This window comes from Rhinatrema bivittatum, chromosome 16 (assembly GCF_901001135.1).
Source record: "Rhinatrema bivittatum chromosome 16, aRhiBiv1.1, whole genome shotgun sequence".
In the NCBI taxonomy this organism is placed as follows: domain Eukaryota; kingdom Metazoa; phylum Chordata; class Amphibia; order Gymnophiona; family Rhinatrematidae; genus Rhinatrema; species Rhinatrema bivittatum.
In genome coordinates, this window is record NC_042630.1 from 62631905 (window position 1) to 62647715 (window position 15811).

The window sequence follows — 15811 nt, forward strand, 5'->3', positions numbered from 1 at the left end:
TGGTCTAATTCTTTTCAGAACTTGGAGTTTGTGGAAACAGTCCTTGGTGGTTCTGTTGATGTAAGCTTTAAGGTTCATCCGGTTATCAATTAATACTCCTAGATCTCTCACCTGTGTAGTAGTTGGGATAGTTGGAGGATTAGAGATGGCATTATTATCTGGGGAGATGAGAAGCAGTTCTGTTTTAGAGGAGTTTAAAACTAGGTTTAGGTTAGCCAGGAGATGTTTAATTTCGAAGAGACAGTTTTCCCAGTGAACCAATGTTTTTGTGTAAGATTCTTTAATGGGTATCACGATCTGGATGTCGTCGGCGTAGAGGAAATGTTTGAGGTTAAGGTTGGAGAGGAGTTGGCAGATAGGTAAAAGATAAATGTTAAAGAGTGTAGGTGACAGTGAGGAGCCCTGGGGGACACCTATGGATGCGTCCATTCGTGAAGATTCTTTGTTCTGTATCTTAACCTTGAAGCCTCTGTTGGAGAGAAAAGATTTAAACCATGAGAGAGCTGTGCCTGAGATACCTATAGAAGCCAGAATGGAAGTGAGAATGGAATGATTGACCGTATCAAAGGCGGCTGATAGGTCCAGTAGAATTAAGAGGAAGGATTGGCCTTTGTCAAGGCCCATTAATATGAAGTCAGACATGGAGATGAGGAGGGATTCTGTGTTCAGTGACTTGCGAAATCCGTATTGTGATTGGAATAGGATTTTGTTTTCTTCTATGTATTCGGAGAGTTGAGTATTGACAACTTTTTCTAGAATCTTGGCTATGAATGGGAGATTGGCGATAGGACGGAAGTTGTTGGGGTCTTTAGGATCCAAGTTGGGTTTCTTGAGTAGAGGTTTGATGGAGGCCAATTTGAGGTCGTCAGGATATAGTCCTTGGGAGAGTGAGCAGTTTATGATGTCCGACAAGGTTTTAGCGATGGAGTCAGGGATGGCCAGGAGCAGTTTGGTGGGGATAGTATCCAAAGGATGGGAGGAAGGTTTCATTCTTCTTATAAGAGTTTGTATCTCTAAGATAGAGATGGGTTCAAGTGTTTCCAGACCATTGTTGTTGAGGGATGATTGTTGAAGAGACTGGTAAAGAGCAGGGTCGGTGGGATTAGAAGGCAGATGAGTTAGAAGGCTGTTGACTTTGTTGTGAAAATGAAGAGCAAGTTCTTCAGCTTTGGGTTGTGCTAGGTCGTTGGGAATCTCCTGTGGGATGATTTGGGTGAGATTGGAGACATAGGCGAAGAGGGCTTTTGCGTCGAAGATTAAGTGGTGAATCTTGGATGCATAGTAGTCCCTTTTGGATTTAGAGGTAGTTGACTTGTATTGATGGAGGGTGGCTTTGTAGATGGATCGTGTATTGGTGCTTGGGGATTTGCGCCAGTCGCTCTCTTTCTGTCTTAGATTTTGTTTTAGCTTTCTTAGTTCTTCCGTGAACCATGGTTGTCTTTTGGAGGCGTTTGGGAGTGATTTTTTGGTTGCTAGCGGACATAGCTTGTCGGCTATGGAATCTGTGATGGCTTTCCAAGAGCGGAGAGCTGTGTTCGGGTTTGAGAGATCAATGGATGGAAGTTGAGAGGCTAGGTGGGAGCTGAGGTCTTCTGTAGAGCAGGATCTTCTGTATGGGAAAGATGGTGAGGGCCCTTTGGAGGTGGAGGGTTTGTTCAATGAGAATGCGGTTGAGATAAGTGAGTGATCAGACCAAGGGACCTTCTTGCTTTTGAGGCGTGAAGAATGTTTGATGCCTGGGTTAATAAAGATAAGATCCAGCGTGTGGCCTGCTTTGTGTGTGGGTTTGGTAACTAGTTGTTTGAAACCCAGGGCTGAGAGGGCAGAGAGAAAGGATTCACAGCTGGATGATGGGGTAGGATTGTCCACATGCAGATTAAAATCTCCTAGGATAATTGCTGGAGCGTCCAGTTTGATGAGGGTTGTGATTTCCTCTACTAAGGGGGAGGGGTCTGTCTCAAGGAGGCCCGGAGGGGCGTAGACGAGTAGGATTTGTAGTTGTTCCGAGGTGAAGAGACCCATTTCTAGTTTAGAGTCTGAGTTGTATGGGTGCTGGATGAACCCGAGGTCTTTTTTTGATGCAAATAGGAGTCCTCCTCCTCTTTTTTTCAGTCGGGGGATGGAGAAGATGTCGTAGTTTGATGTGGGAAGTTGGTTTATAATTGCTGTGTCCGTGGGTTTGAGCCATGTTTCTGTTATAGCACATATATCTGGTTTGGTATCACGGAGATAGTCGTTGAGGATTAGAGATTTCTTGGACAGAGATTGTGCATTGAATAGTGAAAGTGAGAATACAGTGAGGCCTAAGAGTTGGGTGATGGGTGTTATCAAAATTGGGGTGAATGATTTAAGGTTTCGGTGTAGCGCCTGTCGTTTGTGTTGTAGTATGAATGATCTGTTCGGTTTTCCTATTGCTGACAGGCTGTGTTGTAAAATAGGTATTGGGAAGGTGGGGAACATTTTAGCGTGTAGTGCTTGTGTTGTAGTGGTGCTGCGTTAGTGCTGTTGATGGACCGAGGGGCGAAGGCAGTCTTTGTGAGTCTTTTGTTTTAATGTAGAGTGCTGAGAGGTAGTTGTTTTGCTGTTGCTTGAGTGTTGTTTGCTCAGGATGGTTGCTTGTTCAGGATGGTTGCTTGCTGAATGCTTGCAGGATGGTTGCTTGCTGAATGCTTGTAGTATGGTTGTTAGCTGAATGCTTGCAGGATGGTTGTTAGCTGAATGCTTGCAGGATGTTTGTTTGTTTGCTGAGCACTTGTTGAATGCTTGCAGGATGGATGCTTGTTGAGAGCTTGCTGAGATGACACTGGCTGGGTGCAGTATGGTGCTTGTTGGGAGAGAGCTGGAAGAACGTGAAGCAGGATGGATGCTGGCTTACTTATGAGGGTTCACATTGGTTTCAATATAACCGATTAGGTTACTTGCTGTTAGGAGGATAATGGATGAACCAGCTATTATCATAGTCATGTGAGACGTTGGTGGAAACCATCAAACATTTAGAGGAAGGATCCCTCACTATGGGAAGGGACTTTTTGTTTAGCCTGGTGTTGCTTGGGCTGGTCGTCCGGGGGTTTCACTGTTCATTCCGAGGAAGCCGTGCGGTGGTACTGCTTAGAGATGTCCGAGGGTGCAGGGAGCCACATCTATGTCCTTCTGGGCTGTCTGCAGGGGCTGCTCGAAGGGGCGCTCAAAGGGGCAGGCCCCTTTGTCGCGCTCCTTCGGCGCGTGACGCTAGGCGCGTGACGCTTGACCAGGTTAGATTTTTATAGATGACTCTTTTTTGTGTCGCTCAAAAGTGATGTCATCAATATGGGTCTTAGCATCCAGCACAGAGATTTAAAAGCGGAGTCGTTAGAAGCAGGGCAGTCTTCCAGCTGGGGGAGGGGTCAACAGCCACGAGGTGGAGGAGGAGGAGGGGGTCCAATGGAGGGCTGGGTGCAGGAAACAGCTCAATCCAAGCCCTGGATCCTGGCTTGCAGAGCAGAGAAGAAAAGAAAGGCAAGTACCTGTACGGAGATTTAAAAGCACATTCGTTAGAAGCAGGGCAGTCTTCCAGCTGGGGGAGGGGTCAACAGCCACGAGGTGGAGGAGGAGGAGGGGGTCCAATGGAGGGCTGGGTGCAGGAAACAGCTCAATCCAAGCCCTGGATCCTGGCTTGCAGAGCAGAGAAGAAAAGAAAGGCAAGTACCTGTACGGAGATTTAAAAGCACATTCGTTAGAAGCAGGGCAGTCTTCCAGCTGGGGGAGGGGTCAACAGCCACGAGGTGGAGGAGGAGGAGGGGGTCCAATGGAGGGCTGGGTGCAGGAAACAGCTCAATCCAAGCCCTGGATCCTGGCTTGCAGAGCAGAGAACATGTTAAAGAACATGTGGAAATTGGTGAGCCAGTGTATTTGGATTTTTGGAAGATGTTTGACAAAATCTCCCATATGAGACTCATGAGAAAATCAAAAGATCATGGGGAAGGAGGAAATTCCCTATTGTGCATTGTTAACTGGTAAACAGATTGGGGCGTATTTTAAAAGCCCTGCTCGCGTAAATCCGCCCGGATTTACGTGAGCAGGGCCTTGCGCGCCGGCGCGCCTATTTTCCATAGGCCTGCCAGCGCGCGCAGAGCCCCGGGACTCGCGTAAGTCCCTGGGTTTTTTGTCGGGGGCGGGGCCGATCGATGCGGCATTTTGGGGGCGGGACGTAGCATTTCGGGGGCGGGCCCGGGGGCGTGGTTTCAGCCTGGGGCGGTCCGGGGGCGTGGCCGCGCCCTCCGGAACCGCCCCCGGGTCGCGTCTCGGCGTGCCAACGGCCCGCTGGTGCACGTGGATTTACTTCTCCCTCCGGGAGGCGTAAATCCGTGGACAAAGGTGGGGGGGGGGGTTTTAGATAGGGCCGGGGGGGGTGGGTTATGTAGAGGAAGGGAGGGGAAGGTGAGGGGAGGGCAAAAGAGAGTTCCCTCCGAGGCCGCTCCGATTTCGGAACGGCCTCGTAGGGAACGGAGGCAGGCTGCGCGGCTCGGCACGTGCTGGCTGCCCAAAATCGGCAGCCTTGCGCGCGTGTATCTTATAAAATCCAGCTTACTTTTGTTTGCGACTGGTGCGCCAACAAAAGTACGTGAATGCGCATTTTTTTAAAATCTACCCCATTGGAAACAGAGGGGCAGATTTTAAAAAACTACGCCCGCGCTTACTTTTGTTTGCGTGACCGGCGCAAACAAAAGTACGCCGGATTTTAATAGATATGCGTGTAGCCGCGTGTATCTTTTCAAATCTGTGGTTGGTTCATGCAAGGCCGTACAAAATTGGAAGCCTGCACGCGCCAAGCCGCGCAGCCTGCCTCCGTTCCCTCCGAGGCCACTCTGAAATCGGAGCTGCGTCAGAGGGAACTTTCCTTCTGCCTTCCCCTACCTAACCCACCCCCTGGCCCTAACTAATTCCCCCCCACACCTTTATTCCAAAAGTTACGCCTGCCTGAGGCAGGCGTAACTTGCACGTGCTGGGCCAGCTGCCGGCGCGCCATGTTCTGGTCTGGTGGCTGGTCTGGAGGCCATGGCCACACCCCCGGGCCAGAACCACACTCTTGGCCCCGCCCCGGAATGCCCCCAATGACACGCCAGCCACGACAAGCCCCCGGCATGCCCCCGGCACCCCCCCAGAAAAGCCCTGGGACTGACGCGCGTCCCGGGGCTTTGCGTGCACTGGCAGCCTATGCAACATAGGCTCGGCTCGTGCAGGGGGAGTTTGGGGCAGGTTTTCGAGGAGTACGCGCATATCTTACAAGGTATCTTCAAAGGGGTACGCGCGTATCTTACGCGCGTACCCCTTTGAAAATCTGCCCCTCAGAGTAGGACTAAATTTCTCAGTAGGATGACATTTCTCAGTGGACAAAGGTAAACAATGGCTGAATGGAGAACCTCAGGTATCTGTACTGGGACCTCTGCTTTAAGTAAATTTATGAATGATATGAAAAAAGGAACAGTAAGTGAGGTGATCAAATTTGTAGATAACACAAAATTATTCTGAGTTGTTAAATCACAAGCAAATTGTGAGAAATTGCAGTAGAACCTTGTGAGACTGGGCATCCACAAGGCAGATGAAATATAATGAGGGCAAGTGCAAAGTGATGCACATAGAGAAAAGTAACCCACACTAGTTTGACCCCTCAGAGAGGGACTCCCATCTGGAGAAGTTACAATGGACATTTTTAGAATTACAGTACCCACTCAATGAGGTAAGAAAACAAATCAATCAGGAATACTCTGCTACAGGATCATCTCAAAAAATGAAAACAACAGAACACCTCTGATTGTTACCTATAGCTCCCAGTTGAAACCACTGAAATATATGTAAAAAGAATCTACAGCCCATCCTGGACAATGATACCACAGGTCATTGGTAGCAAACGTATCCTGGCTTGCCAGCAACCCTCAATCTCAAACACTCAGCAGCAACAACAAACTGCACAATGACACCAACTCAGGAACCAGAACCTGCTTTAAACCCAGATGCCAATTCTGTTCACATTTTATCCCAGACAACATCATCACAGGACCCAACATCAACATCTGGAGCTCATTTTCCTGCTCTTCTTCTAATGTAATATACTGTTACGGGTGCGTCCACCACGCCGCCGATGGGCCGAGGGTTTGGAAGCCCTCGGGTACTATTGTAGGTGCGAGGAGCACGGCCACCTCTAGAGCAGGTGGTGTGAACAATTGGGCCACGGCGAGACCTAGGGAGGAGCCCCAAGCCACACCGTGGGAGGTGAGCCGATGCAGGCATGGAGAGCCGGGCAGGTACTGAAGCAGGGATAAGGAGCAGAGTCTGACCCTCAGCCGGACCTGCACGCCAGTGGCAACCAACAACGCAATGTTGGTTGATGAATGGTCCTCCGACTGTTCCAAGCCCATTCGGACCTGCCGCTGGATAACGGCATAGGGTGGCAGGCCGGACAGAGGACGAGCACAGACAGAGTCCTTAGAACACTGGAGACACCATAGACGAGGGCTGAAGCAGAGACATTGGCACTGTCCCTTTAGGTGCCCTACACAGCCAGCACAGCTGGACTGGTCATGGACCACCCTGTCCCACAACCGCGGGAGCGGAAGCAGTGCAGGAAAGGCAATGCTGCAATACGCAGTCCGGGGAATGTACTGCACTCCTGGCAGTCAAAGGCGGGATACTGCACTCCTGGCAGTCGAGGCGGGTTACTGCTTTCCTGGCAGTTTGAAGCGGGATACTGCTCTCCTGCAGTCTGAAGCGGGATACTGCTTTCCTGGCAGTTTGAAGCGGGATACTGCTCTCCTGCAGTCTGAAGTGGGATACTGCTCTCCTGCAGTCTGAAGTGGGTTACTGCTCTCCTGGCAGTTGAGGCGGGTTACTGCTCTCCTGCAGTCTGAAGTGGGTTACTGCTCTCCTGGCAGTTGAGGCGGGATACTGCTCTCCTGGCAGTCTGAAGCAAGCAGGAACATCAGGAACCGGTTTAGGAACAAACATCGAGGCAACATCGGAAGCCAACATCAGGGAAACAGGCAGAGACATCAGGGAAGGTAGACATCAAGACAAGTGAGACCACGGAGGACATGGATCAGCAGACAGAACACAGCAATATGCAAGCTAATCCAAAGGCAATCAGGAAGTGGAATGAAAGTCCTTTTATACTGCAGTATGCAGGCAACTCCCTGGGAGGAGTTCACCTGGACCGCCCCTTGCTGGCCCTATAACTGAGGTGGAGTGCCGTGGGCCGGCCCCTAGGGAGAAGGGCATGGCGAAACCAGGAAGTCCAAGCAAGCACAAGCAAACCACAGGCAGGCCTCAAGAACAGCTAGGCCTCCCAGGCCCTGGAACAAATCCTGGATGGAACACAGGCGAGGACTTGGCTTCAGAGCAGCCTCCGGAGGAGAAGGTGAGATACCTCCTGTAGCGCAGCAACAGGGGGGATCGTAACATATACACCATTATTTGCCAGCAATGTCCCTCTGCTGTCTACATAGGAGAAACAGGTCAATTCCTAAGGAAAAGAATAAATGGATATGTCTAACTTTAGAAATGGCAACATCCAGAAACCAATAGGAGAACAATTCAACCTTCGAAGACACTCTTTGTCTAACCTTAAGGTTGACATACTCCTACAGAGGAAGTTGAAAGGAACAGTCCAGTGTGAAACTGCTGAATTGAAATTCATCAAAAAGCTTAACACCATCAGTTTAGGTCTAAACAGGGACAAAGGCTTCATATTATCACATCATTCTGTCTTTTCACGCTCACCTCATTTGTCAGTAGGTTGTACTATAATGTTATTAAAACTCTTTCCACACCAAGTCCTGTCTAATTTAATGTCTTTTCTTTGTTCTGATTATATTTTATCTATTTTCTGTACTTCATTTCATGTATCTGATGAAGTGGACTCTGTCCTTGAAAGCTCATGCTTCCATAAATTGGTTATTCTATAAGGTGCCACCCGACTTCTGCCATTTTGCTACACCACCCCAGTTACATGATGTTAGTTTTCATATTAGAAGTTAACACCCAGAAAATGGATCTGGGCATTATCATGAAAAATACTTTGAAATCCTCAGGAAATCAAAGGTATAACAAGAGGAGTTGAATTGTTCAATGCAGTCTCTATCAATTAAATGATAGAAATTCTTTAGTGCTATCAAATTTTCAGTTAATTCCTCTGCCTGTGTGTGTAATCTCTCTCCCCCCCCCCCCCCCCCCACCGCCAACTTCCCCAAACCCATCCTGAGTTGAATGTGCCCATCTACAGTTCTACAGTGCTCCTTATATGGAGAGTCCTAGTCATCATCTTAAAGGGTCTCTCTCTCTCATTCTTACTCTCTTTCATAAAAACATTTCCTCTGCTAACATGGGTAGAATGCACAGCAAAAAAGTGTAGTTAAATCCCACATTACTCTAACACATTCCATGCCAGGAGACCCTCATTCCCTTTAACTCTGCCCAAACTCCTCCCACTTGGAAATTAAATGTAAAATTTGCATATTAAAGTGTGATGCACTATTTATTGCATACGTTACAGCTGTTAATGCCATGTTAGAAATGTTAGTTTGGCCACTGTTGGAAACAGGATAATGGTTTGATGAACCCTTCGTCTGACCCAGTCTTACACATTAAAATTAGCTTAAATATGCATAAACTGTTGCGGCCCCGACCGCCTCCCCCATGATCGGGGTCGGGTCCGCTTACCTTTGCTCCAGGCCGCAAGGAGAGACGCCAAAGTCCCGGTCCGGTGAGCCGCATGTCCGCGGCATCTCCACGTTGAGAACGCCGTCAGAAGCTCCGCCCTCCTCCTCTGCCTCGCACGCGCACGAGGGCAGCCCTTATGTGCGTCCAGCACCCGGAAGTATGGGACAGCCCCCTGGCTGACGTCAGATGCCAGGCCTGCATTTAACTGACGCCCAGACTCCGAGGAAGCGCCTTGCAATGAGGTTCCCTGACTTCTAGTTGCCGTCCTGACTCTGCTGCTGCTGGTTCCTGGTTCCGGGTTCCCCGGTGCTTGCTCCAGTTCCTGCTTCAGCGATCCTTCATCTGTTGTCTTTCTGGTTCCTGATCTCGGCCTGCTTCTGACGCCTCTGCTAGCTGCCTGCCTCAACCCTGGTTTGCTTCTGAACACTGTCTGCCAGCTGCCTGCCTCGACCCTGGTCTGCCTTTGAACACTGGTTTGCTAGCTGCCTGCCTCGACCCTGGTTTGCTTCTGAACACTGTCTACCAGCTGCCTGCCTCAACCCTAGTCTACCGTTGAACACTGTTTGCTAGCTGCCTGCCTCGATCCTAGTTTGCTTCTGAACTGTGCTTGCTAGCTGCCCGCCTTGACCCTGGTCCTGCTTCTGACACCTCCTACCTGCAGGCTTGCTCCGGCTCTTAAGTCCCAAGGGCCCGGTTCCCTACGGGCTCCTCCTGGGGGGATCCCGGGTCCCGGGTGAAGCTGCCCGCCAGCCGCTAGTCTCCGCCTCCCGGTCTGCTCCAAGGAACCCTCCTTACAGGCCGGCCCAAGGGTCCACCGTCTCTCTACTATAACAATAACATAAACAGTCTCTATTCATGTAACCAGTATTTTATAAAAGTTGAAAATGGATGTGTATTTTCACTTTCACATGCACACGTACGCACATAAATAGGAGATGAATCTAGTGACATTCCAGTGTGCAGCAACAGTGATGCAGATAAGTCAGTTTTAAAACAGCAACTTGCTTGTGTAATTTTACACTTGCTAATTATCCTGCGTAAATGATATTAAAAGTGTTTGTAGTATATTTTTTGTTGGATGGTGGTCTGGGTGAACTGAGGAGAGTTCAGGCTGAAGAACAGGAAGGATCTTGATGATCTAGAGATGGACTGCTGAAATGGTAGACTATGTGGTTAAACTGATTAATATCATTTATATGAGAATATTTTAAATTTTGCCAATTTATTTGCATACGGCCGGATTTTAAAAGTTACGCGCATAAGTTATGCGCGTAACCCTTTTAAAACCTCCCTATTTTGCATAGGCTTGGCGGTGCGCGCAAGCCCCGGGATGTGTGTAAGTCCCAGGGCTTCGCAAGGGGGCAGGTTTGGGGCATGCCAGGTGGGTGGCGCGATTTTTGGGGCATTCCGGGAGCATGTCAGGGCGTGGTCGAGACCTCCAGACCAGCTCCCGGGTTGGGTGATGGTGCGCCAGCAGCCCGCTGGCGCACACCGTGTTTCGCCTGCCTCCGGCAAGCCCGCAGAGTTAGCAAGGATTCCTAAGGACTTCTTTTGGACTTCCTTCCTGCTATTCCACTTCCTGAAGTACTTCGCTGTACTTGCTCCTGTGTCGGAAGCTCATGGAACCCGCTCCTCGGGTGCCTCCCTGCATTCCATGGAGGGCCTTTCTGACTGGGGCTTCTACCTGAACTCTATCAAAGAGACTCAACTATCTTCATGAGTCCCTATTCCATCCGCCTCACTGGAACGGCATACCCCGAGCCTCGGGCCAATACCGTATTCTCTATAGAGGCTGCTACCTAGTACCACGCTACCATCATTGGTTCCTACAGACTTCTGCACCTCAACTACCAGCTACAGCGCAGTCTCCTCGGTGTACCCCATGCTGCGGGCCACTACCAAACCTGTGCTTCTGAGGTATTCACCTTCCTAAGAAACTCCTGGTGTACCCAGCTCTGCGGGACACTACCGGATCTTTGCTACTGGGTTTCCTGGAACTGTATTTACATTTCCCGCTCTGCGGGCTTGCCTTATCTCTCTTTAATAAAGTCTAACATACAGCTGTGTTCTATGCTGCTGAGGCCATGCCTACCGACGTGAGTCCCCAAGGGCTGCTCCCTGTGGGTGGGAACAACTCTCACTGCGGCCAGGGGTCCACAGTCATACCAATTCATAACACATAGTTTTACATGCAGCCATATATGAATGTATATGCTGCAGCGCATAGTTATGTGAAAGTTATCCTCTATGTATCTAAATTTTCCCCAAAAACCTACAGTTTAGCAGGTGTAGATCTTTGTGTGTTGTTTTCCAAGTCTAAATTTCAAATTGAAAGTACAAGTGAAAGAAATGAAAGTAAAGCCTACAGGTAAAATCTACCCACAGACATTTCCAGCTTTGAAGGTTACCCTCTATATAGGTCAAGTCAATGAGATATTCCTGTGAAGGATGTACTTAGGCTTTAAATGTGCTGTGTTCATCCTTAAGAAGAACAATGTTCTGTATGGATGGATCGTACAGTTAGGTATAAAGTGAAAGCTGAAAATCTTACCTGTGGGTAGTGATAGATCCTGAACACTTTGGACAGCTGCATCGATAACTCGGATGGAAGGCCTTCAATGACAGCAGTGAGCAGGCCATTTGTTCTACATTGGTAATTAGGGAGGCCATAGAACCTCTCTGAAAACAGATCCATAAAAAATTTAGTTGATAGAAATGGGTTGTTGCAAATCCTGTGAAGGTGAAGCCCAAGTGTGATGTTGGGTAAGAGCTCAGGGTTCTTGTTGATATCCTTCACAGCAGAAAGAAAGGCCAAGAAATTATAATAATATGTTTCGTCCTCTCTGCAATGTTTTAAAATGTAAAGTCAAGTTAGTATCTAAGTAAGAAGCTATAGACATATAATCAATAAAAAATATATATAGTGATAGAGAAGAGACACAGAGAGAATTCTTGTGGCACTGGTTGGCCAGCATATTTTTAAAGTGAATCAAAAAAGTCTGATAATTACCCTTATATCGCTGATTTTTCAAAGTTATTTGCCTGCATAAAACTCAATGTTATGTATGTAAATGAGAATAGTGAATTCCCCATCTTTGGATGGCTACTACCCCTCGATGGGACCATAAAAGAGGTAAAGGCTGGATTTTAAGAAGCACCCGAGTACTCGCATGTCTCTCGGTACAAATGGGAAAGGCAAAAAAAAGAGGCAGATTATGGGCAGGGTGTTGCGCCTTGGCCCGGTGCAGGTTTGGTAGGCCCTCTGGTCGGACCCGGAGAGCGCCTGCTACCAGGAGGATACAGAGGCTAGCAGGAGCTTCGCCAATAGCAACTCGGGGTTCCCTCAGGTTCCCTTGGTTACCTGGGCCGCCTGGTCTTAGGTGGTCCTCGCAGGGTCTCCCCAAGAGGAAGCGCAGGGGCATGCCCAATAGGAATAAGGGTGTGCAGTCAAGGTTCAGAAAAGAATGTCCAGGAGCCACAGTAGGCCAGAACAGGGAGTCCGAATGAATAGCGAGGATCAAGGCAAGAGCAAAGTTCAGAATGGTCAGTGGAAACACGGGTCAATACCAGAAGTCTGTCCAGGCATAATTAGGTCAAGCAGAGGACAAGTTCCAGGCAGCTAGACATGGTCAGGAGACAAGCAGAGGTTGATTCCAGGCAGCGGTAAGATGTGGTCAGAGAACAAGCAGAGGTCAGTTCCAGGCAGTGGTCAGACATGGTCAGAGGACAAGCAGAGGTCAATTCCAGGCAGCGGTCAGACATGGCCAGAAGCAAGCAATGGTCAGTATCGTGAGATCAGTCCAGAGGGTACTACCAGGGGAGGAGAAGGAACAGGAGACACAGGAGACGCTGGAAGAGGAGACACAGGAGATGCTGGAACAGGAGACACTAGAATAGGAGACACTGGAACAAGAGACACTGGAATAAGAGACGTTGGAACAGGAGAGACTGGAACAAGAGAATGCTGAGGCAAACTATGAACACCGGAATGTGAGACCCGATTGCCAAGGCAGGGATCAGGGATTTGAGCCCTGCCTTAAATATGGAGCCTTGGTGATGTCATCAAGGTGTGCCTTCCTGGGTTCTCCCACGCTTGGCCCTTTAAAGGGTTGCAGGTCTGCCGTGCACGCACCTAGTGGTGGAACCGAGGATGCTGACAACGCAGAGCCCCAACGGGAGTTCCGCTATGAGGCCTGCATGGGAGACTATGAGCGTGGGAGCCGGGGATGCCGCGAGCTGGCTGTGGCTGCGGAAGAGGAGTGCCCGGAGCTGGTGGACGGCATGGCAAGGTGAGCAGGGCCGGTTGTGGTGTCCACGTGACAGGGACACGCAACACAGGGTCTGAGTGCTTTAAGGGTTTAGGGCTTCAAGGGTAAAAGGGAGGCATATTAACCAGGGGGGGTTAGGAAGTCCTGTCCTTTATAAGAATGAACTGGGAATGGAGCGGAGAACTTGGTAAATGTGTTGGCACGTGTATCTAATAAAATTCCCCATTTACGCAGTAGAGCTGTATATTAAATAATGGTCACATCTCTGGGCGCAAGATTTATTTATTTATTTGTTTATTTAAGTTTTTTATATATCAGCATTCATGACAACAGACACATCATGGTGGTTCACAGTAAAACAGGGGTGCATAATAAACTTCAAACTGGAACTATGGTGCGGAAAAAAGCAGTTACATATAACAAGGGTGGATTGAACTGGGCGAGGAGAGAAAAGAAAAGATAGGTTAACATTGGCTAACGATAATTACAAATAGTTAACATTGAAATGGCTGATATTTATGTATTGATGGCTGATATTTATGTATTGATGGTGAGATGTTAAATTAATTGGAGTCCGGAAATGCTTGTTTGAACAGCCAAGTCTTGAGTCTTTTCTTGAAAATTGAGAGGCAGGGTTCCAGTCTAAGATTGGGGGGGATGGAGTTCCATAGAGGTGGACCAGCTGTAGAGAAGGCTCAATCTCTTAAGGTAATGTGTCTGGTAGTTTTGGTAGGAGGTACCTGTAATGATCCTCTGTATGCGTCTCTTGTCGGTCTTGAAGAGTTATGTAATTGGAGAGGGTTATGTAGGTCAATTGGAGCCAGTTGATGGATGGTTTTGTATATGGTGAAGATGGACTTGTAGATTATTCTGAAGTGGATTGGTAACCAATGGAGGTTTTTTAGGATTGGGTTGATGTGGTCTCTTCTCCTGGTGTTTGTCAGTATTCGAGCAGCCGCATTTTGTACCATCTGAAGCGGTTTGGTGAAGGAGGAGGGGAGACCTAGTAAGATGGAGTTACAATAATAACATATGGCATATGCCCATACGTCTGCCCATGTGACTGTTTCAAAGTTACCATTTTAATATCTCTTCAGGACTGCAACCACTCCTGACTAACTTTTTCACAATCTCATTTTCCCCAGAGTCGGGAGTCATTGTTGGTGGGGTAAAGACTTATCTTTCAGGGGCCGGAGTGACAGGAATGACTTTTGGTGACTTTCCTTCCCAGGAGAGGGGAGCATGTTTCCTTCTGTGTGTGTGCTGCGAGTGCCAATAAATACACTGGAGCCAAAGACTGTGTGACCAAAAGAAATTACTTTACTGGAGGTAAAGCAGGTGAGATATGGCACAATTAAATCAGTCCTCAGCACCACAGGAACTCTTTTAGTTACAGTCTCTTTCTGTGCATGGGTCTCTCACCATCTAGGTCCTGGCTAAGTGAGGCTCCCAAGTGGGCAGGGTATCCTTAGTTGGGGAGGAAAACCCCATCCAAATCTGCAAAAAAGTGTAAAACAGTCTAATACACAGAGAGTCCAAAACCCTCTCTCTCCTCAGGGTTGAAGACTCCAGATTAGTGTCATCAAAGGTCTCAAGTGGTTCTACACCACAGTTAGGTGATGTTTCTTCTTTGTTCTGTTTCTTTCACACTCACATCCCTAAAGGGAGGGATCCTGTCTGGAACATGCAGCTCTGGATGTTCCCCAAAGGGCAGGAAGAAAGGCAGCAAAATTCTCCTTCCCTGATCTTTATTCAAAAAGCTTTTTCTAACTAAAAGAGTTTGTCTCTTGCATCAGGACACCACCTGGAAGAGTGGTCGAAGATATGGCAGCTGAGATTCAATGCCAAGAAGTGCAAAGTCATGCATATGGGGAGCGGAAATCTGAATGAACTGTATTCGATGGGGGGGGAAAGGCTGATGTGCACGGAGCAGGAGAGGGACCTTGGGGTGATAGTGTCTAATGATATGAAGTCTGCGAAACAATGCGACAAGGCGATAGCAAAAGCCAGAAGAATGCTGGGCTGCATAGAGAGAGGAATATCGAGTAAGAAAAGGGAAGTGATTATTGCCTTGTACAGGTCCTTGGTGAGGCCTCACCTGGAGTACTGTGTTCAGTTCTGGAGACCGTATCTACAAAAAGACAAAGACAAGATGGAAGTGGTACAGAGAAGGGCGACCAGGAAGGTGGAGGATCTTCATCGGATGACGTACGAGGAGAGATTGAAGAATCTAAATATGTACACCCTGGAGGAAAGGAGGAGCAGAGGTGATATGACACAGACTTTCAGATACTTGAAAGGTTTTAATGATCCAAAGGCAACGACAAACCTTTACCATAAGAAAAAAATCAGCAGAACCAGGGGTCACGATTTGAAGCTCCAGGGAGGAAGATTCAGAACCAATGTCTGGAAGTATTTCTTCACGGAGAGGGTGGTGGATGCCTGGAATGCCCTTCCGGAGGAAGTGGTGAAGACCAGAACTGTGAAGGACTTCAAAGGGGCGTGGGATAAACACTGTGGATCCATAAAGTCAAGAGGCCGCCAATGAAGAGTAGGTGACTCGCCAGAATGATGGCTACTGCCTGGAGACAATACCCTTATTCAATAAACATACACATGGTTACTGTGACTCCAACATCACTCTAAGCTTCAACAGCAAGAGGAAATGTGGAAAAAAGGATTTGCACTCACAAAGACGGGAGTAGCTGGCTTGTTACGGCGGTTACTACCCCAAACCAAATAACCAAATTACTACCTCCACCTTCCTCTATTCCTGATGCCTTTCAACTAGCTTGATCACTCCATTCTTATACTTCACTTTCAATGCATATACAGCATAGTTCTCTGCTTCA

At 48.3% G+C, this 15811-nt stretch overlaps 1 protein-coding gene across 1 annotated transcript in view; it reads right to left on the bottom strand.

Annotated features, from left to right (window-relative positions):
• LOC115077772 (vomeronasal type-2 receptor 26-like) overlaps positions 1-14117 on the bottom strand; it is a 146115-nt gene extending 131998 nt beyond the window's left edge. Inside the window, exons 1-2 of the mRNA XM_029580057.1 lie at positions 14080-14117; positions 11243-11534 (exon numbers count right to left, since the gene is read on the bottom strand). Coding sequence (XP_029435917.1) covers positions 11243-11534; positions 14080-14117 — 330 coding nt within the window. The remainder of the gene's footprint in view (positions 1-11242; positions 11535-14079) is intronic.
• Between the last annotated feature and the right edge of the window lie 1694 nt (positions 14118-15811).